This window comes from Etheostoma spectabile, chromosome 11, assembly GCF_008692095.1.
Source record: "Etheostoma spectabile isolate EspeVRDwgs_2016 chromosome 11, UIUC_Espe_1.0, whole genome shotgun sequence".
Taxonomy (NCBI): Eukaryota; Metazoa; Chordata; class Actinopteri; order Perciformes; family Percidae; genus Etheostoma; species Etheostoma spectabile.
Genome location: NC_045743.1, coordinates 2,634,770 through 2,657,978, shown reverse-complemented (window position 1 = coordinate 2,657,978; position 23,209 = coordinate 2,634,770). Strand labels below are relative to the sequence as shown.

At 39.4% G+C, this 23,209-nt stretch overlaps 1 protein-coding gene across 6 annotated transcripts; it reads left to right on the top strand.

Moving 5' to 3' along the window:
* Window positions 1-1,667: 1,667 nt before the first annotated feature.
* On the top strand, window positions 1,668-22,770 carry ppp2r3b (protein phosphatase 2, regulatory subunit B'', beta). 6 transcript variants are annotated; one of them, XR_004334081.1, is made up of 15 exons: window positions 1,668-1,843; window positions 2,429-2,804; window positions 13,209-13,394; window positions 13,770-13,873; window positions 14,544-14,646; window positions 16,001-16,075; window positions 16,186-16,272; window positions 16,753-16,909; window positions 17,527-17,575; window positions 17,701-17,790; window positions 17,896-18,071; window positions 19,551-19,669; window positions 19,775-19,881; window positions 20,573-20,683; window positions 21,679-22,770. XR_004334081.1 is itself a non-coding variant. In XM_032529541.1 (15 exons), the coding sequence occupies exons 2-14, from the start codon at window positions 2,466-2,468 to the stop codon at window positions 20,658-20,660; spliced, it is 1,611 nt and encodes a 536-aa protein (XP_032385432.1). In that variant the 5' UTR covers window positions 1,668-1,843; window positions 2,429-2,465; the 3' UTR covers window positions 20,661-20,683; window positions 21,679-22,770. The 6 variants fall into 6 exon arrangements, 5 of the variants coding, with proteins under 5 accessions (XP_032385432.1, XP_032385429.1, XP_032385431.1 ...); XM_032529541.1 differs by having other exon boundaries at window positions 20,642-20,683; XM_032529538.1 differs by lacking the exon at window positions 20,573-20,683.
* Window positions 22,771-23,209: the final 439 nt, after the last annotated feature.

Below are 23,209 nucleotides of genomic sequence, written 5' to 3'. Positions count from 1 at the left end.
GAGTACAATTTTGAGGTCACCTACTACTTCTTGAAATATAATACCTTTTACTCCCCTACATTCATTTAAAAGCTATGGTTAACTACTTTGCAGATTAATAATTGACATAAAATACACATGTAAAATATAACAGATTGTTACAGATTAACAGATTACAGATTTTGCCAAATAGTCTTTGAAGTTGTAACCCTTCTCTACCTCGACCACCATGGCCACAACATTAAAAACACTAACAACAGTCTTGGCCTAGTAGTAGTAGTAGCCTAATGTCACACAGTCGGGGGCAATTCTTCAGCAAAATGAGTTTATTTATTTCAGAATCAGAATCAAGGAATTATTCTTTGGAACATTGTTGCTCACAGTGCGCTTACACATACAAAATAACCAAACAATATATGCACACTAATATATAAATACTCTCAACAGAAACAATATAGAGGCAATAGTGCAATGAGTGCAATGAAGAGTGCAAAGTATGCAAGAGTGAATTGTGATAGTTATTATTTTAATGCGGAGCATAGTGTAAAAATAGTATTATATTACAATATGAACAGTATGAACAGCTCTGGAATAGGGAATGAGAATGATGAATAAAAAATAAATAAGCGATATGAGAATGAGAATGATGAATAATACTAAATAAGTGGAATAATAAGTGGAACCAGTAAACAGGTGCTGTTTAGAGATAGTGTTGCTGGGTTATTGCACAGTATTGAACCTAAGACTGTGGGTAAGAAGTCAGCTGTTCATCAGAGTGATGGCTTGTAGAAAGAAACTGTTCCTGAGTCTGTTGACTTTGGTGTATAGTGCTCTGTGGTGCATACCAGAGGGGAGAAGCTGGAACAGGTTGTGTCCGGGATGAGATGGGTCTGCAGTGAAGTTTCCTGCCCGTTTTCTGACTGTGGAAGAGTATAAGTCATGAACGGAGGGCAGGTTGCCACCGATGATCTTTTCAGCAGTCCTAACTGTCCATTGTAGTCTGCTCCTGTCCTTTTTGGAGGCAGATCCAAACCAGACAGGGATGGACGTGCAGAGGACAGACTGGATGATTGCTGAGTAGAAGTGGATCAGCAGCTCCTTAAGCAGGTTGAGCTTCATGAGCTGGCGCAGGAAGTAGAGCCTCTGTTGGGCCTTTTTGATGATGGTGTCAGTGTTGGGCTCCCACTTTAGGTCCTGAGATTTAGTGGATCCCAAAAACCTGAAGGATTCCACAGCAGACACAGGGCTGTGGAGTATGGTGATGGGGTCATCTCCACAGTTTTGAGCATGTTAAGCTCAAGGTTGTTCTGTCTGCACCAGAGAGACAACTGACCAACTTCCCGTCTGTAGGCCGACTCATCACCATCCCGGATAAGGCCGATGACCGTTATTTGATGTAGCCTACTTTATAACAATTTGCTGATAATACTTACCTAGCCTACTTTTACTTAAGAAAGATTTTGGATGAAGGACTTGAAATGGAGTAACGTTATGCTATTAAATTGCATTATTGCTACTTTTACAAATCCTCTGAATAATTCTTTTACCACTGAGCACTGGGGCTTTTAACGAGGAATAATGTTGTAATGTGAGGAAAATTCATTATGCTGATCGAGTGGATGAATATATTAGTACACTACAACGAGCAATTAAGCCGAATTTTAACATTTAAAAGTGCATTTTCCTGGAGCAGAAACTGTTGAGGTGGGATGAACTCTCACCCTCACCCTGCGTAAGATCTCGCGTTAACACTTTGTGGTTACCAGGGGAACGAGAGCTTGAGAAGTAGCGCTTGTCCTGAGGTCTCTACTTTTGCTCAACGAAATGAACACCGGAGATACAGCGTTACATTTGTAATTCACAGGTAAACAGACATTTGTGCAACAGCTTCACTTATGAAGGAAGTAATGCAGGGTCATATCAACGGTCTAGCATTCACTCCAAGGTTGGTACCTTAGCTAGTTAGCCAGGGTAAACGTTAGCTTGCTAAAGCTATCGTAGCTAACGTTAACAAATTGTTGTTGTCTTAGTCTCCTAGAATTAGCTAGCTAACACCAACTTAACTAACTATGTCGACCCTGGCTTTTCTTGCCTAGGGTGGTAGCTCTAAGTTGCGTTAGATAAGTATATACTGGCTTTAAGCAGCTGTACTTTAATAGAGAGAAAAAATAGCTAATGTTCCCTGTATTCAATATGAGATCACGTTCACTTTTGCCTGTGGGCTAAAGGCATTGACGGTTCGCGCTAAAATTCAATAACGTTCGTGAGTGTTTTTGTGTGTAACGTTACTCTGAGCAAGGACGGCTGTCACCAAGCTATTGCATGTGTTATATTTTATCAAACATTGTATTTATAAGGTCTACGGTTATACAGTGAGGCCGTAATCATTGAGGTTGTGCTGGAAATACAGAACCAGCGTGGCGTTAACATGACTCTTATTTCTACACAGATACATTTGTCAGAGCAAATAAATAATATCCTACAAAATGCCATCACCACAAGTCCTCCAGCCAGTTCTTAAAATGAAGGTGGACGAGTTATTTCTCAACTGGTTGAGTGATACTGCAACCCAGTCACTACTCAAAGAGTATCTTGACCTAATCAAAAGCGGACAACACATCAATTTGAGCAGTGGGGACGCCCAGGATAAAAGGTTGTTGACCTTCAATGAGAACAACAATGTGGCATCGCAAAGGAACCCCGCACCCCTTGGTACTCCGTCCAGCCCCCCGTCAGCTAGTACACTACCCTCAGGCAGCAGCAGCAATACCAGAGTGACAGGACCCAATGGCAGAGTACTACGGAGGTCTGTCAGCACAAAAAAGGCAAGTTATCAACTGAAAAAGTAAATCAACCATTTTCATTAGATTTCTGTAAGCATGCATCCCATAATCATAATATAAACCTCTTATTCAAATTGTTATGAAACAGCTTTACAAGTTTAAACAAGAGTTTGAGGTTTTGTTTTAGATAATGCCACAGGGTTTCATCTAAAGTTGCTGTTAATAACATCAAAAGCAAGGTGTGTCCTGCAGTTTCAGCCTTCTTCCCTAAGCCACCTAAAGGACGTGTGACTTAAGGGTGTTTTGCTACATTTTAGTTTCTGTAAGTGCCGTTTGTTTGGCATACCATTATTTTGCCATGTGCATTGAATATAATTAACTTAAAATCATCAATCAATCAATGTCACATAGATTTAAGCGGTTATATTGTGATTTAGGTTTGTAATTATTTTAATTAATTATAATTATTCGTTACACTTGTACAATTTGATGCATTCCAATATAATCACCTGGAATAAATTCCATGTTTCTTAAGCTAAGTTTAATAATATGTATAATATTACATTACATTATATTACATTATAACAACAAACATGTTAACCTGCTTGTTAACTTCATTTGGACTAAGGAGATGAGGACTTGTTACACTTGCGAAGAGGAGTTGTCTCATTGTTTAGAGGTTTGCTGAGGGTTAGGTTTAACCATACCTGTTACCATAAAAAGTATATCTACATGCCATATGCACAAGGTAGCAAAAAAACCTTGAACAAAAGAATTTTTAAGCCATGCTCAACTCGATAGTCTAGTGGATGCAGACTCAAAAATTATACAACTAGCTAATCAAGCAAACTAAGGTTTTTAATAATGCACAACAGCAAAGTAAACTGGCACGTTTCTGCTCTAGGCATTCCTCTTAACCTTGCCAATAGGCCTTCCTCCCAGAAGACATTTTAAGATGTTACTGTATAAAAAGCTGCTTTAACTTAATTTAATTTCAGTTAATTTAACTGCTTTTTCAGAGTCCTGGTTATTTGAAATTGTATCAAAATCACAGTATGTCCTATTGCAATTTTCAAATCCCAGGAGGAGCAATATTAGTTAACGTTGAAATGTGTGCCAAAAATACCCTTTTTAGATTCAATAATGTCATGCTGCAAAGATGTTATTACTTACCCATCAAATTCTACAGGCTTAAAAATACATCTTTGTTTGGTACAGATTCCCCCCCAACAAAAAAAATCGCAACCACAATCATTTTTTAAAAATGTTTTTCAATTAAATGAGAATAATGATGTAAAAATGATCATTCCATACCATATTGCAATTGCAATATCAGTTAAAATAATCGTAATTACATATTATTTTCAAACTCATTCGGCCATAGTCCCTAGCTTTCACAAAATATGCACACAATGAGATTTTTGATAAATAATCAATAGTTATTTTGACATAATAACTATGTGGGTAAAGGCAAATACTAGAACAGCTAGAATAGTCTGGTGTGTGCTGAAAATGACATCCTTTTACTGTAATGCATCCTTTATAACCAGGAAAAGACCACCCTTGTATTATAACAGGATATTACAATATCCCAAATTTTAGACAATATCTAGCCTCATATATTGATATCAATATAATATTGATACATTGCCCAGCCCTACATTAAAGTTTCATTAATGTTATTAAAAACACCTGTTCTGTACTTTTCCCATTATGACAGGTCAAAATGTCCGCTGTGAAAGGCCTAAAACGTTACCGCTGTGACATTATGCTTTCATGGGTTTGCTAACAAGTGCACGTGCAGTATAGCCAGTTCCAATATAGAAGTTGCCCCTCATCAGACATATCATAAATATCCTGTTATGGTCTGAGTTACTGAGTTAATGGTTGATCTTTTTTTACATTGGATTATAGCATCTTTCATGTTTATAGCATGCTGTCTGCTGCAGTGTCTTTCTTTACTCTAATACCCCTCAAAGTTGGACATTTTTCAGAATCCTTCATTTAGGGACGTTATCATTTTCTTTAATCCAGCTTGACTTTATTTCAATTTCAAGTTTCTCAAACTTTGCCTTGATATAACCCCTGGGCTCTTTATTTTCCCAGGCTGGCCACAAGAGGCTGCTGGGTATCCTAAAGGGTCAAAGGCATTGAAGTGCTGTCCACTCTGCACTATCATACTGTAGCCTCCATGTCTGTAGGCATATGTAGTGATTATTAGTCAAATACTTTCCAAATGTTCAGGCCTCTCTCACGAATAAGTGTGGTATGAGAGGTGGGAGTGTCTGAACCTAGCCTATCACTGGCATTCTGGTTACTCTTTTTAGCCTGTGTTTTGCGGCTCTTATTATGTCTCTAGAGGTAATTAGGATTTTTTTCTTTGGGCTGCTTCGATTATAAAAGAAATCAACCCACCCAAACCATTTAAAGGCTTAAAATCTTTTGTATATCTGTTCAAGGACTCAAGGACAAGATGAAAAATCGCGACCGTGAGTGTGGTGACAGCTGGAGGCACGTGCTCTTAGAAACTCTGCCTTCTACATGCTGTTGACATGCTAAAGACCAGCATAAGGAGGCGTTCTAGTGGTCTCTGTTGAGACGTGTTCTCTCTCTGACTGAAACACTAAGGCTGGAGAGCTAGACCCAGTGTTAGATTTGGAGCAATGACTTTATTTCTTGAAGATGATGATGGTATTTTCTTCAAACACTACTTCTACCAAGGGTCCAAAAATAAATAATACCAGTTTGCATAACTTACATAATCAGATTTTCAGGGCTTTGTGTTCCAGTAAATTTCATAGAATTCTTATAAAGCATATATCATGTTAATTAACTAGAAAATTAACTAAAATGAAAGTAAAGACTGATTTACAAAGTCTATCACAGTGGTTCTTAACCTTGTTGGAGGCACTGACCCCCACCAGTTTCATATGCGCGTTCACCGAACCCTTCTGATGATGGCCAAGCGGGGCGTGTCATCACGAATCATATGAGTCGGGTGTGTGTCTTGACCTCCGCCGAACCCCTGAGACTGACTCACCGAACCCCTGGGGTTCGATCGAACCCAGGTTAAGAACCACTGGTCTATCATGTTTATTTTCCATTTTCTCAGACATATGTAGCTAACTAAAGTGCATCAAAATTAAACATTCATTATAGTTTTTTTTTGTTTTGTTTTGTTTTTAGGGTTTTCTTCTGTTCCCTGGAATATCTCAGGTCTAGCTGAAGATACATATTCTTTCTTACTAAGGCATTTTTTTGACCCCAAATTGAGAAGAAATAATTCATGGATAAAATGGTCAGAACACAGGCAGAATACAATGAAAAAGACTAATCTCCTTTGTGGGTTTCAGATTTTATTGTCTCTCACAAGTGCTTCCTCTCTTTCTGTCATGGCTATTTAACATGAGCCCATACACTTTTTGATTTTCACATCCACGTCTCTTTCCTGCCAGTGACCTTTGGCCCCTAAGGCCACCCTCTCACCCCAGATTAATAAACAACAACTGCTGGCCAGTTTGTCTGTGATGTGTCATGGCATGTGGCCACACTTTGTCACTCAATATTATTGAGGTTGTATAAAGTAATACTTCTATTTTAAGACAAAACAATTAATTCCAGTATACAGCTGCATTCTTCAAAGGATTACTCAAAAATTCAATTTATGTCACACTGATGCAGCCTAGAACAGCTGGTCTGACTTTGACATCAGACACTGATATAGATAGCCTTGGCTCCCTTGTGTTGGCATTGTATACCCAGAACTCTGCCAGTGAGATGAGGTGTGGCAGCACATTCATCCTCTGTAATTTACTCTAAAACAACTTTTATTAGATGCTTCTCATTGTCAAAATATGTGGTCATTATTATTTATATACACTATGTACAGCTTTCTATGAAGGCTTGTGTTTCTGCTCTGCTGTGTAGCTTAATACCTAAAGTTTCCTTCTGTCATGAGTCCAATATGACACAGACACTCAATAGTTTTAACAATATAGAACAGTAGAAATAAACTTACTTTGAGGGTTTCTGTTCTCAGTGTCTGCATTTAGGATCACAGATTATTCGCAAGATGTATTTTTATAACATGCTTGGATGGGCTCAGCAACATTGAAGCTATTTGAAGCAGGGGGCCTTGGGTCACGTTATCAGTTGCCTGACCTGTCAGAGAGAACTAGGTGTTAAACTGTTTCCCACAAGTCCTTTTTATTTTGGAGTCCATGTGTTTGTGATTGCAAACGTTGGGTTTTGGCTAGGAGGATTTAGCTTGTCCAGGCCTGAGTGAGTTAGCACAAAGAAATATGAGCTGTCCGTCAACCTATGCATTTGTACAATAGTTATTGAGCACAATTGCATTTTTTTCACTTTTTGGGGTAAATACAAATCTTATCTCAGCTTCTTGAGCATACTGCCACATCATTTGGACTCTCACAGTAGTCTGGGGGCTGGGGGTTGGGTAATGTGCTGTCACTCCTTATCTGCAGCTTCTTAATTTAGTGTTCTGACCTCTTTGCTCCACTTCTGGTGCCATGTAGACTACACAGATTTTCCAACAAACCACCATGATTATGTTGACTGTGCTTTTGCAATATTACTCATTTGCAAGCCAGCTGATCTTCTCTCATCATCTTCTACTTGTTGGTCTTCCCTGAGCCCATCATGTTATCAGTCAATCAGGCCTATTTTTGGCCCACATTCACATGTATCCAAAATCCCTGTCTCAGACATCCGATTGTGGTGGATTGAGCTGGAGCTTTCTGGATTTCACAGCAGCATCAGTTCTGTACTCGCGCTGTGAACCAGTGAGATGGTTTGAGTCGCTCTGTATGGATGTACTGTGGTACTTGTCACTGGTTCAATCATGTTAGTAATGCAGATACTAAAGCCAGCTAAACATAGTATTTGTGGGACATTGTTTATCCTTGTATTGGCAGTTTGGGAGAGCCCTCTGGGGAGAATTAATCGGTTTTCCCCACCCTTATGTAATATTTCTCTCCACTCTGGTTGCCTGTCTGACCTGCATGTTGTCACTTGAATTTCACAGTTTTTGAACAACAGCGTTGCATACCATTTTGATTGAAGCTCAACTAAAATATAACCTGTGAATAGTCATCTGGCCCCTGAAAGAAAGACCTGCCAATAGTCACTAACTCCAGATACTGTTTTATAATCCACTCTGTATGTAATGAAGTGAACATGACTAAACTTGTGTTTCTGTACAAATCAGATTTAACAGTTTACAGATAAAACATATTGTGGGGTTGAGTTTTTCTATTTGTTAAAGTGACCCATTAGAGTGTGGACATAGTACATTACCCGACTGTCTGACTGGTAGTTGCCTCAGAGGGGAATGTTGTTTGGACAATCTGCTTGCCCTAAGATGATTTGGTTTGTGACGATGCTTGCTGGAGCTTGTCCATTATAGTTATTTGAAAGGCTCACGCTCCATACCATCTGTAGGAAGCTTATGTTCAGACCCTATGTGTGTCTTTGTTGGTTCCTGAGTCCACACTGTTCACATCATGTGTGCCTTGATTTTAAAACACCAACGGGGCTGTTTCCTTGATATGTATACCAACATATCATTATCCCTCGTGTGTTGTGAAACCTCTGTTTATGAAACACACTTCTTTTTGTTTGCGCAAACACAAAAATGGACATTATTAAATGTGAGTTGACAGTTTTTATGTGATATTCCAGGTTTTATTATGGCCTTGGGGCTTTCCTTTCCATATTTGGTATGAATTGATGGGCATGAACAAAATGCAGCCAGTGTGAAAAAGCCATCATACAAACAGCTTATCAAGCATGTGCAGTGTCCTGTGTGGACGATAACAGGAACTGGGTTTGAGCAGAAACCAATGGAAAACTGTGGGCTTTGTCATCCTGTCATCCTTAAATAATGTGGTGTGCTTTCACTTTCTGTGTAAAATAACAATAGCAGTAACAAATACAGGTTTATTTACATATTCTACAGATGCGGACATCTCTGTAACATTTATGTTTAATTAACATTTATTGGTTGGGCTTTCCCTGTGTACAGTCAGTGCAGTGAAAGCAATCCCAGAGCTGTTAGATCAGCATATTTCTGGTGAATTGATGTAATTGCCATCACTCCAAGGTATTGGCAACCGGAAGCAGACGCTTGTTTGAGGACTAAAGATACACCCTTGTTTTCCAGATCTAGTTTCTTGGATTGGCCAAACTGCGCTTACTGGTGCTTTTAATAGGCACAAATTGGTTTGGTCATCATTCATTGAATTTGACATGTCTCTCCCCCCTCTATAGCCCATCAACTATAATAAGACTTGGAATGGCTGGCAGCCCAAGCTTGCAAGGGGAAGGCGAAACAAAGACCACAGTTAGATACAATGGAGAATAGTTGAATATTTGTGTCTTATAGTTATGTATGTATCATCTGGTGATTTGACCTGCACTCTTGGTACCTAGTATTAAAACGTCATACAATGGTTTTGTTCTTTTATTTGCTAATGCCTCATTAAGTGTTTGTTGTCTGTGATTTATAGTTTCAGACAGATTTAAGATCAGATGTAGGTAGACTTAGCAGAAGTAATGTAGCTTTCATTACATTGCATCCCTTACGGGGTTTATTTCGAATTTTCCCATTAGTGTCTGTACTGTCAAAAGGAAGAGGCCGTTTGCAGGCCCTTAGAGCACAAGCAAAGTTTCTCTGAAATGTTTAGTTGTGTGAGAGCTTTTCATTAGTCATCGTGATATTGAGGTGCATCCTTCAGTAGGCTTCGAGGCTGCTGCACAATGCAACAACAGGTCTGTCTCTTTACATAACCTTCTATGAGCACAGAGGAATGCAAACTGGAAAGGGCAGATCCATTGCACACACCCCTCCCATCCCACACATACACACAAAGTGACTTCCACACACAAACAACCCGCCACTTCTTATATCCCCACCAGCTTTGATGCGAGGGCTCTCTGACCCTGTGCAGTGTGTGTGTGTGCGTATGTGCATGTTATGTAGAGACTAGGATAGAGCAGCAAGCAGAGCTGAGATTGTGCGACCAGATCTGGAATGGGAGAGAGAGGCACAGTAGCAGCTGCTCCCTTGCATTAAGAGGCTCTCACTCTGACAGAGGACAATCACAGGGACACAGAGGACTTATACTACTGCCATTGCCTTCTGCCCACAGTGCTGACTGGTACTGAGTGATTTGTACAGGCAAGAGGATAATGCTGGATTGAGTGTTGTGTTTGCGTATATGTCTTCCTCGTCCTGTCCGGAGCAAGGATGAGGATGAGGGAAGTGTCTCTGCGTCAGGACCCTGACCTGAGGAAGGAGTTGGCTCTGCTGGCACGCGGCTGTGACTTTGTTCTGCCCTCTCGGTTCAAGAAGAGGCTCAGAGCCTTCCAACAAGGACAGGCAGGTGTTTGTATGAGTGTACCCTGTACCACGCAGGTTTTTCCGGCCTGTCAGCCAGTGGGAATGTCTATTGATGTAGACTGGTATTTGTGGCTTCATGTCTTGGTATTCAGCTTGCGTTAGTACAAATCAGCTGTATTACACTGTTAAATTACAGTGATTGTGCCTATTCCTCACTGTTGCCAATTATTCTTCACAAAGTGGAACTTTAAGTGTTGTTGGAGCCAGCTGCACCTCGGACGAATGAGGACAAATAAGTTACAGCACTTTCTCTAGGCAACTTTCATTAAATAGATTACATGCACTATTTTTTTCTTATGAAATGTGACTGTTGTACAAATATATCTACTTTTGTGTTGTTGTTTTTTGTGGGCTGTGTGTAATGTGGGCATTAGTACAGAGAAATATGAGATGGGAGCCGTGGTTTTTGGATAGTGTTTTATCTTGTTTGGTATGTTGTGCTCAGTCACTGTACTGCCCTCTTTCAGGCTACATCATTGTGAATGTGTGAAAATATCATGGGGCTTAGCTGTTGTGCTCAAGAGCTCTGCTAGCAGAGAGAGAGAGAGAGAGAGAGAGAGAGAGTGCATGCTGGGCATGGCAACAGGAGATGTTTATGTCCTTTTATAGCCATGGCTGACACCAACACACAGCATAGAGAAAAGGAAAGGACCAGCAGCATTTATGACTTATCATGTTAAAATGAGCAGATTACCACTGACCGAATACAGCAAAACAATTTCATTTAGTGTTGACACATACAGTATATCATCTAGAAATGGATACGGCTAGATTTAGCCCCCTTGGGTTCTTCCCCACATTTTGATCATGTTGTTAAAGTATTGTTGCAGACAACGTAGACCCTGTCAAATCTAACTAGAGGTGAGAACAATGGGTAGAATGTGTTAGACCCTTCTAAAAAGTTTTTAGTAAGTGGCTAATATGTGTTACATAACACATGTTGATTCTAATGCATTCTGGCTTTTTATGTGTATGGCTCTACTGATTCATGTCCTCTACAGCATGGCTCTTACCAAGACTCCCACCCAGTGGAGATTTTATCAATGAATATGATTGCCTCTCGGTATATCAGCTGGGCTCAGTTTGTGTAGTAAATCATAATGTTTTACACTCAAATGTATCATTACATAAAGACATGGGCCCATTGTTGCATTATGTCATTGTCATTACACTTAAAAGGATACACTGGTTTCCATCATGACTGTTGAGCTTAATAGTATATGCTGCAAAGCCCTCACACACAAAGCTATTATGTTGGGTCCTAGGCATAAGTAGTTAAATAACAAACACAGAGATGTGTCCAAGCTTTGACTTATTAGTTTAAAAGATTTTTTTCAAATCAAGCTCAGATTTTTATTCTGAAACTATTCAATACTAACAGACCCTAACCCCATGGTATACTTCTGCAGTTCAAACCTAACACACACGCATCACAGCCTTACGTTTATCTCCAGGGCTGTAATTCATAACCACTGTTTGCCTGTAATCGGGTACTCTGTTCAAACCTAGCCAAAGGTGGCTCTCTCAATCTTTCTTTTGAAGGGAACACATTGATGCATCATGACATTGCAGTCATCTAGTCATTTTATTGGGGCTGTCCATTAAATAAATTCTTAGTTTTTTTTAACTAATAGGCCTTTTCATAGCAGATACAAGCAAAACTGAGATGTTATAATATCATAAATAAGGCCAGTGTTCAATTCAGGTGTGTCAGTTCCAAGGCTATGGTATTGTTCTTGCTGACTCACAGTCATGGCTTACTGGAACACTTGAATGACAGCTATCATACAGCATCGTACATGTTATTTATAATTTGTATTGTGCATTTCCTTCTGTGTTGTCAGAATGTACGGTGTGAAAAGGCCACTTTATCCATTTATTTGATGGTATTGTCCCTCTCCAGAAAAATGGAGTCCTTTTTATTTAAAAAAATAAAAAATAAAAGAATGACAAAAAGAATTGTAAAAAGTGAATGACGGTGCAGACATAAGTGCGGATGCAAAAGACCCTGAAAAGCTGACCAATCAGAGCAGACTGGGCTTTTTCTAGACGGGGGCTTAAGGAGACGTGCTAAAACTGAGCGTTTTAGACAGAGGGTGATAACGGGTATAATTATACGGACAGTATGAGAAAATCAAAGTGTTTCTTAACATTTAAGCATATAAATATGTTCTAGGAATAACCCCCAAGTATGACCCTTAAATTAGCATAATATGGGACCTTTAACATGGATCATAAAATGAAGAGTATGACTTACAACTTAATCTAAGCATTCTGTGTTTTCCTCAACCGATGAATGGAAATATTGGTCTGAAAACATTACTTTTAATAGCACAGTAAACGAGTCAAATAATGTGGTTGTCTTGTGGTAACATATCTCTTGTTGTTTAAAGTTATATTACAGATTATGCTTGTAAAGACCAAAATATACTTCTTAAATAAACATTGTTGGATCAGATACCAAAACAAAAGACCCTTTAGACCAATTAGTTGACTCAACTAAGATGGGTTTTCCCTGTCATGTACGTGTGTTCAAACACATATTGAGTTGTACATCTGTCAGTAGATTACCATATATAGATTTTGTTTATTAATGATGTTCTTAGCCTTATCTAGTATCATTTTGTTCTATACATCCCTTTAAATTCCCTATTACTTTAGGCATTATTTGATTACCAAACCTACATTAACAAGTTGCAAACATTGCAAGGTCGTTCATAGTTTTCAGCAACAGATTAAAACGATTGTCAGTACAACCATTCCACACATAATGATGTCAATTGACACATCTTAATTTAAGTCTATTACAGAGTGATAATCTATTAAAAGTGAAAGTCAATTACAGAACAATGGAAAATAACTCACAACTCTTTCCTGATGGGCCTGAGGGCTGTTGAGAGGTGTGGCTATAGTGCTAGCTAGTAGAGTTTGTGTTGAGACGAGCCTTAGCACATTCTGGAACGCTTGAGCTGTTAGCGTTTGCTAGCATCAGTGGCTAACAGTTTATTTCTGTGTGTTTGTCTCAGGCCCAGGTGAGGACGGAGGAGCCCGTCACCACAGCCCTGAGTGAAAGCATTCCAAAGTTTTACTTCCCACAGGGCCAGCCCCAAGCCAATGTCAACATCGACAGCCTCATTTCCAAAATTGAGAAAGTATTTTCCCAATTCCCAAATGAAAGGGCCACCATTGAGGACATGGGGCAGGTCGCCAAGGTGAGAATGTGATTTGTTGCATGAAAGTTTAGCTGCCACCCAGCAAATTATTTTCACTAGTGCCATTTAGCTCCTGACTTTTACGAATGTTTGCTGATTTTAAACCTCTTCGGAAAATATTATCTCTGTCCCTCTGAGGAACGTTAGCAATGACCCAAGGGGAACCTGAGTAAAGAGAGAAATGACAGCTAGGTTTCCTCAGGGTCTTTAGGTGATGAAGCACTGCTCGCCAACCCAACATTGTCATTGTGCTGTTCTTCTCTGCATTCACGATCACAAGTGTGTGTTTCTAGGGAGTTTAACTTTTTTCCAATCTCTCTTCTCTATATCTACACCACACACTGCCCCATGTCTTCTGCTTACTTGTCTCCCTAGGCCTGTGAGTGTCCTCTCTACTGGAAAATGCCATTGTTCTGCTTGGCTGGAGGCGACAGGACCGGCTTCATGTCCGTTCACAAGTTTGTGGCTATGTGGAGAAAGTAAGACAATGGCCCTTCTTATTCTCACTGGACCACTGGTATACTCTCAGCCAAATGGCTCATACAATCTCCTTTAAACAATAATGACCACTTGCTGAGATTGTATGTAGCTCTTAGCTATCATGACATTTTCTTTGTTATTTCAAAACAGATATTATTTATCACAAAGGGCTCACAAATGCTCACAAGGGAATAGTTGCCGGGCATATACAGTATTTGAATGAAAACATCTATTTAGTGTCTTTCTGCATTAAATTGAAAAGAATACCATGGGGCTTTTGTAATGTCGGCTGTGCTCTTAACTGTGCGCTGAATGCTGTTGTATGCAATAGGCATGCTCTTGTATTAATGTGTGAGCCTCCAGAGAACTGGAAAGACCTGGCCTTTGACTTGAACTCATGACTGAGCCATTCTTAGATGAGAGGCCACAACAGAGGCTTGCATTATTTCCCTGTCGCAACCGTAACACTCAATGCTTATAATCACCAGGCAGTGATTCAGAATCCTAATTTCAGAATGTATTATACCTGCACTTGCACATTTGAGGGTAACAATTTCATACTTGTGCTTTTGAAAAAATTATAAAAAAAAAAAAAAAGAAGAATAGAGAGAACATCGAGTGAAAAAGGGAGTAACCTTGCAACCATCTGTTCTCTCTTTTCTTCTCCAGAACTCTGCAGACTTGTCACGACGACGCTTCTAAATTTGTGCACCTCTTGGCCAAGCCTGGCTGTAATTACCTGGAACAAGACGACTTTATTCCATTCCTGCAGGTACTGGCTGCAGCACACCCAGGGAGAGGGCTGGACTTGGCAATGCAGGGTGGCAAAATTTGCATTGACTTGGGTGGTGCAAACTGGACTTAATTTTAGGCTTTCTCTGCGGAAGCATTGCTTTTTCATGTGCCAGAGTACTAATTCAGGGTGTTACTGTAAACCAGTAACATGGTGGAGGGGAGTATACTGAAGAGAGGTTCCATCAGTGCTGCACTCAAACTCAGCAGAAATTGACCAAAGAGAAATTGGTTTCATGTGATGCACCAAAACAATCTTAGAAAGTACTGTATGAACACAGATTTATCAAATTGTTTCGTAAGAATAGTCTAATTGACTGTTTGGTCAACCTTACCATGTGGACCCGCTGTGCTGGCTATTTGTATTCTCATTCCCCCTGACAAGCTGTTGATGCTCCACACTGGCCCCACCCTACACCTGATTCATTTTCATGCTGGCAGAAGCGTCTGGGCTACACTGAACACCCGTTAGAATGCCAGCAGAGATGGCTTGTGGCACACGCCGTTTAATTTGTATTGTTCTGCTCAACGAATGGCCTTTGACTGTTCTGATAAATGAAAGGCGGATTGCAGTGGAGTAGATTTGACTGTCCCCGCCTGTTTCCTGTGCTCTGTGATTTATGTGTTTCTCTATGATTTAATTTCTCACACTAAGAGTCAAAGAGGCACAACGGCTGCCCTGAAATAAAGCCTTTTAATTTAATTGCCGCCTTCGCATTTATGTCAACAATCCTTTCCCCCAGCAGAAAGAGAAGGGGATAGAATAAAGGAAAGATATGAGGGAGTTTCATGGCAAGAATATAGCTACAGTTCATTTGAAATGCAGCACACCCCCTGTGACTTTATGGCATGACGAAGGAGAAAAGGTTAAGAGCAGTCACTAGCAAACGTCCTTTCTCTGGCCCCCCAAATCAGAAAGACTTAAGCTCAGCCCCAAACCGGTTGACCCAGTGTTTTCTGACTTCAAAGAAACATTTAAATTTGATGGCCTCTCGCAACAAGGCCTGGAGCCTTTTTTACATAGCACAATTTATAAAGCATATGGCATGGCAGAGTGATGTAGATAGACATTGACAACTTTTAATGTTGAATAAGCATGCACTACACAATATTATATGCCTACTTTGAATCATACTGTATGTCTACCGCAAAAAAAGACATGCTTTCCCATTTGATTCGTCTGTAAAAGTAACTGCAGAATTTGACAACACATAAATTTGTTATTGTAGGCACAGCATGTCATTGAGTTGTTCTTTTGCATTTGTGTTGGTTAGTTTTTATTGTTTCGGCACATATGGGCGTGGCCATAGTGAGCTGACTTTATTTTTTTTCAGGATGTGGTGAACTCACACGCAGGCCTGGCCTTCCTAAAGGAGGCACCGGACTTTCACTCGCGATACATCACTACGGTATGCTACCGTAATACAAGTAACAACATAGACAGACACATTAAAATGCACTGCATTGATTACGTTTAGCTCACTTATTAATTGGTTGATAAGTGTTGTTTGTTTTTCAGGTGATTCAGAGGATATTCTACAATGTGAACCGTTCATGGACTGGGAAAATAACATGTTCTGAACTCAGGAAAAGTAACTTTCTACAGGTATATGACTTTTTGCTCTGGTACCAAAATCTATTTTTCTGTTCTAAGGTTGTCTGTTGGTCCTTTAAAAATCTAAAAAACAATAGTAACTATTGTAAATACAGCAGACTTTTAAAGTAATTAAACTCTCTCTAAAATGTCTTTACAAACATTTATCTTCAGTTGCACATTCACAGGATTTAACAGCAATATTAATGCTAAATGCTGAACCTAATGTACTTACACTTGATATGTTTACACAAATAACTTAGCTTCCTTTTTTTTTAAGAGTTAGGGCAACCATAATTTTGGTATAACTCCTTATTGTGCTGGAAAAATGTTTAGTACGTACAACAAATATAGTAGGTCAAAAATAAACAAGGAAGGCTATAAACTATAATGGACAGTTTGGCTAATATTGACAGTATATTGATAATTATTAAATAAAAAAAACACTTTAAATTGACAATTTGACTGCAACCTTTTTTCCTTCTGTCCCAGAATTTGGCGTTGCTGGAGCAGGAAGAAGACGTGAACCAGCTGACAGAGTTTTTCTCCTATGAACATTTCTATGTAATCTACTGCAAGTTCTGGGAGTTGGACACTGACCATGACCTCTACATAGACCAGAAGGACCTGGCACAGCACAATGACCAAGGTGCACATGTACACCTCACTTTTCTTCAATAAAAAACACGCAACACTAGAATCTTCAGAATGTGTTGTATTTGGATAAACTGTATTATAATCTTATAATCACACACGCAGTTCAAACGACAAAGGACAAGTGCTGATACCTTGTCAGAACACAACTTTCCTTTAACCTTAGTAGGCTGAAACTACATAACAATAAAAAGCATTTGTAAGTGTCATGTGGTCTTAAGTCTGCTGCTCACACACAAACACATACTCCAGAATAAGACATGACTTTGGCGCTTCCTCCCCACACACTTTACACCACATGTTCTTGGTTGATGGTCTGTGAGTGAGGCAGGGGAAATGAGACACAAGATCAATAAGTGAGCAACATATATACTCTGCTCGAATGACGCCATGTCTGGAGCAATTTCTTCCACTATATGGTCAAAATGATGACCAGAGGATTTATGGCACTGTCAAGATAAAAAGGGCTTACTCTATCCAGTCTGGATTTACAGTCCGTGAGAATGGATTACATGTGTTGTGAATAAGTTCTACATTAACTCTTGTATGAGAGAAAACTTTTTTATTTCCAACAGCTTGAATTATAACGTATCTCTTTGCTATATTTTCCAGCCATCTCCCATAAGATGATTGAGAGAATATTCTCAGGAACAGTAACAAGGTAAGTGAAGAATGTAATGGAGTTTAGAGAATGCTTATCATATGTAGTGAGCAATTCATTGTTTTTTATGGGGGGGAAAAAACATTTGTAGGTTTCGGTAGTAACCGTTTGTTTTATTTCGTCAGAGACAGAAAAGTGTACAAGGAGGGGCGGCTGAGTTATGCTGATTTTGTCTGGTTCCTCATCTCTGAGGAGGACAAGAAGACCGACACCAGGTATGTAGACTCACCGCCACACTGATTACATCTTCTGCTTCTTTAAATAATTTGTCTTTTCTCACATGCACCTCTGCTCTCTGCATTCTCGTTACCTGTGTTTAGTATAGAGTACTGGTTCCGCTGTATGGACCTGGATGGGGATGGGGTGCTCAGCATGTACGAGCTGGAGTACTTCTACGAGGATCAGTGCCAAAAGCTGGAGACCATGGCTATTGAGCCCCTTCCCTTTGAGGACTGCCTCTGCCAAATGCTTGACCTCGTGAAGCCTGAGGTCGAAGGTCAGACACCTTTTGCATTTATACACACACTCAGAAGTTCACATACACCAGTAAGTCTAACAGGTTCCATTTTTTTTTTAACTGTGACGGTTGCAAGCGCACATACACATTTTCAGGCTGGCTCATTGATCATTAGATGAGGGAGCAGTTATAGATTAGAGACTGACTGATCTGCTGTCAACTATTGGTGTCATCCACACTCTCAACAAATTCCTTCCAGCACTTAGCTATACCACCATGCCATTTAGAAGACACCAGTACACGGTAAGGGTATGCATGCTTAGTATTGACCACCCCAGCAAGAATGTGACCCTTAGTCAACCTGGTGGTATGCTGTAGTAGTGGAGCTGGATATATAACATGTAATATGAGATATAACAACTGATTTGTGGCTGATGTATCCCTGAAAAGTTGTGCCTCCTTCCGACAGGGATTATTTTTTGGGCTTTTTCCCCTTCATTTGATAGTGACAGTGGATAGACAGGAAAGGTGGGAGAGAGCTGGGGGATGACAAGCAGCAAAGGGCCACAGGTCGGTCTCAAACCCGGGCCGCCGCAAAGGACTCAGCCTACATGAGGCGTACGCTCTTACTAGCTAGAGGTCGCCCCAACTTTTACAATTTTAGGAGATTTGAAATGTCACATTCAATGTTACGTTCTTTATATTCAGAGATCTCAGGTCTGCGGTACAGGCATATAAACTTGCTGTAGATAGAAATGTTACATTTGATAACAACATAATATGTATATCAGATGAGTTTTTATTATCAACCCAGAGAATGTCTAAAATGCCACTGTCGATGAATGCAGAACTTTAGAAACAATGACTTGAGTGCTACTAAGCTATAAAAATCACATCACCTCATTCCATCAAATAAAAGCAAGTTATCTGTTGGGTTAAGTGTTGATTTTATAATTTTGTGCATCACTTAAAAGCCTTAAAACAGCTGTATGAGAAGCTTAGGCTGGCACAATCTGTAAGATGTTTAAAATCAGCTTAGTTTATCCACATTTGACACTGTTTTTGGGAAATGTTGATCATTTTTTGGGCATTTGCAGTCGATCATTTAAGATCAGTGATCCAGTAAAAAAATCCAAACGTTTGCTTGGTTTTAATCTGTTAATGTGCTGCTTTTCTTTCTTCATATCTTTATTAATAGAATTTTTTTTTTTTCTCAACCAAAACTATTCGAGAACTTGACAGTGGACTGTGATAACTTGTTACTAGATGAGTCAGTTAATTGACCTAGTTTGAAATATTGTAGCCCAGCTGTAGCCGTAGTTTGATTAGCAGACATAACTCCTGACAGTGCTGAAAACTCAACATTTACCTAGTCAGCTAAGTCTCACCCTATTTTGAAATCTAGATTGGATGGCAAAGTCTGGTTAAAAACCTTGTAGTAAGCCCTCATTGAATAATGGAATAATAATTTAATAATCACCTATCACTTTCTTAAAGTGCCTATTTAATCCTATCCAGGTAAGATCACTCTGAGGGACCTTAAAAGGTGCAAATTGTCCCACATCTTCTTCGACACTTTCTTCAACATCGAGAAGTACCTGGACCACGAGCAGCGAGATCCCTTCTCGGTTATAAAGGTAAGGTTAAACTCTGATAGGATACTACCAGATGTGAGATAGCATCATGATTTGTTTTCCTATCCGAGGTCAAGTGGATCACGTTACTTGTCATGTTTTTTTAAGGAGATGGAGCCAGACGGTCAGGAGGTTTCAGACTGGGAGAAATATGCTGCAGAGGAGTATGACATCCTCGTAGCCGAAGAAGCCGCCAATGATCAGTGCAATGGCGTGTAAGTCTGACTTTGATCATTTGTCTGTTGGATGTAGCTGCAGTTACAATCCTGATCCCGAATTTATCACACTGTTAAAACGATCATTTTGGCCTTAAGTAAAAATCCTTCATTTTTACTCTTACATTACTCTTTAGTACATTTCTTACCACCTAAAATTGCGCTTAAATTTAAAGACAATTACAAGACTTTCTTAAAAGAGAGCTTGATGGCAGCAGTAATGAAACGTTCTGCTGTACCTTGTCTGCCAGCAACAGAATTTCTTTCCTGCTCCAGTTCAGTTTTTGTTTTTATATTTATATTAATGTGATCACTTTTTAAGATTATTTTTTTAGGCATTTATCAGATGGACAGCTGAAGACAGGAAAGGGGAAGGGCCAGGGTGCTGCTTTTATGTGTCCTATTCTTCAGTTACAGCTAGAAACTTGTCCCTCCTAAATTGGCTCTATACAGCATTCCTAAGTCAGTTTTTAGAAGTTTGATAAATATGGACCTTGATTGTTAGTGAATGTAATTACAAATGTGTGTCATGCTTATGATTGCTGTTATCAAATGTGGAAACATAAATTGACTATTTTTGTGGCGGACATTTCAACATGTCATGGCAGGAAAAGCACAGTTGTAATTGATAACATTTATTGTGCAGTCAGACAGGAAGTGTTTAGTAGAGTTTATGTATTCTGTTCAGCAACAGGGCCCCTCTGAGAGTGAGCCAGTGATAGATGAGGCTGTTGACAGGTATGTTGTGTGGCGCTTTTAGGAACACCACCGACTTCTAAAGACAGGCTTCTAACCAGAGCAGGTAAGACACTCAGGGCACCAGTAGGGACTTAAATATTCTCCTTTTCCTTCTCTATGGGTGAGTCTAGTTCCAAACCCACTCCTTGATTCTACCCTCACCCCACAATTGTGAGCATACTGTTGACAGCAGATAGTTGTTTTGTCAGACAGCACAGTGTCATGTGTATGTGGCCATGTCTTCGAGCTGGGAGTCTGTTTTTGAACCAGACAGTTTCTGTTTTTATCCTTCCTCTTTTAAGAAAAAAAAAAAGGTCTACACCTTCACCATCTCTGTCTATGCCTTTACGTGTTGCTCCTTTGTCCTTTCCAGTTAAAAAAATCCTGTCTTTATTTTGTTGGCAACTACACTTATTCGCCTTCTTGTCGAGAGTTAGAAGAAAAGATCAGCACCACGCTCTTATACCTGTATGATAAAAATCAAGCTACCGCCAGCAGCCAGTTAGCTTAGCATAAAGTCTGGAAACGGAAAAACAGCTAGCTGGGTTCAGTCCAAAGGCAACAAAAACTGCCTATCAGCACCTCTTATGCTCACTTATTAACACATTATGTATTATTTGTTTAATCCATAAAAACAAACAAGTGTAAACAAAAGTTCTGGACTATTTCTTGGCCGGGTACAGTAACATCCTGGAATCTTGTTTTTACCGTGAGGTTGCCAAGCAACAAGCTGAGGCTTGTTGTTACATTTAGGTTTTATTACAACTGAACAAACAAGATATACTGCATGTTAACCGGTGAGCTAGTACAGTAGGAGCATTGTTACCTTTTAAACAGAGTCAGGTCTGTTTACCCCTGTTTCCAGTCTTTGTGCTAAGCTAAGCAAAGCGGCTTCGGGAGGTTTCATGTTGTATTGGTTTTCTCTAATCTCTTCAAAAAAAGCGAATAAGTACGGTATATGTTCTGAATGTCAAACTATTTCTTTAACATTATTATCCTTTAGCACACAAACTGTCTGATGACCATGTTACTGATATTTTTCTCCATGTGTCTGTTTAGGTACGATAATCCTTTGAGCCCTTTAGGGCAGCACATCTCCAGTGAGCTGGGTCTGACAAAGAGACACTTCTTTGAGATCCCTACTCCACACTGCAACCTGGACCTGGATGAATATGAATATGAAGATGACTTTGAATGACCCTCGATCATGTAGCTCTTTCTCACACGCGTGCTGAGCGCTGTGCGCTCCCAGAAACAGAGCTTAACCAGCAGTGTTAGTGGATGAATCACATCAAGCCAGAGATTTACAGGTTTCCAGGAACAGGACACACTTTAATAAACAAAAAACACTGTCCGAGCGCTGATGGGGTCAGATGTGCTGGAGAAATGGACACAGTATCAGAAGGTGCTTCTTCACAATACCAGATGTTTTAATATTTTCACCTGTCGCACTTAAAGAAGTCACCACAGCTGACTTCATGATGTCACAAGCAGCACGCTCAGGACTTAGCTCCATTTCCTCATGGTTACACAGGAAAAGTGTGTGTTTGTGCAGTTAATGTATTGTATTATTTATTTACACTGAAGTACAGTACATCTCAGTACTGTGATCACATTAGCATGAGCTAAATCTTCATTCTTTACACATGGGAGCTCCCTGGATTTTTGGACAGAAACTATACTGATTTGATTCAGGGTTTGAACTAATTATAATCTGAAGTCATTGGCTAATGTTACATTCCAGTGATCATAAAGGAAAGTTTTCTATAGGACTGTAAATTCATTAATGGTTGTTAAATGAGAAGATACCCTAAATGCCAAACAAGACACCGTTGAGCCTGCTGCACACACAGTTCACACTGCCACAAACGCTGTAAATTGTACAGGTCTGTACTCATTATGACATAGATTGACTGTATGTGTGAGATGGGGTTGTTATTAAATTATTAGAGATGGATTTATAAATGACTGTACATATTTATTTGGTGCTTGCTGTGTTGTAAATGATTTGGGAAAGTGTTTTAGACAAATTCTTTTTTCTATGTTATCAAGTAGTTAATTGTATTATACTTTGACAGAACAAAAGGAACCAATTTTAAAATGTTTTGCTTTTCTTTAAATTAATAAAGCCTTGGTTAATGTAAGAGTTAAGAATCCGTCTGCGCAGTTTAATTTGATTCACGTCAAAACTGTTTTTGACATGCTCACTGTTAGATTTTGCATACTATAGATGTCGGTCAGCTTAATACCAAAAGAACATAACGATATTTGTCCGTTGCCATACAGCTGCTGCTGTACACAAACAAATACAGATGTTAAATGCAGTGAATTACTATTAAAATGTTTTTATAAGTATTAAGTGAAACACAAAGGCATTTATAGAAATAAACATGTTCAAAAACAAATATATAATGGCTAGGAAAAATTTTGGATTTTTTATTAATTTAAATTGATTAAATTGAACTGCACTGTGGTGGTGGTGATGGCACAGTGGATATGACACATGCCTTTGTTGTGGGAGATCTGGGTTTAATTCCCACTGTGTTACATCAACCAATGTGTCCCTGAGCAAGACACTAAAACCCCCAAG

Coding starts and splice junctions, on each gene's coding strand:
- ppp2r3b (XM_032529538.1), top strand. CDS start 2,466: ATGCCATCACCACAAGTCCTCCAGCCAGTTCTTAAAATGAAGGTGGAC. Junction 13,874..14,543: donor TTTGTGGCTATGTGGAGAAA/GTAAGACAATGG, acceptor TTTCTTCTCCAG/AACTCTGCAGACTTGTCACG. Junction 16,273..16,752: donor GGAAAAGTAACTTTCTACAG/GTATATGACTTT, acceptor CTTCTGTCCCAG/AATTTGGCGTTGCTGGAGCA.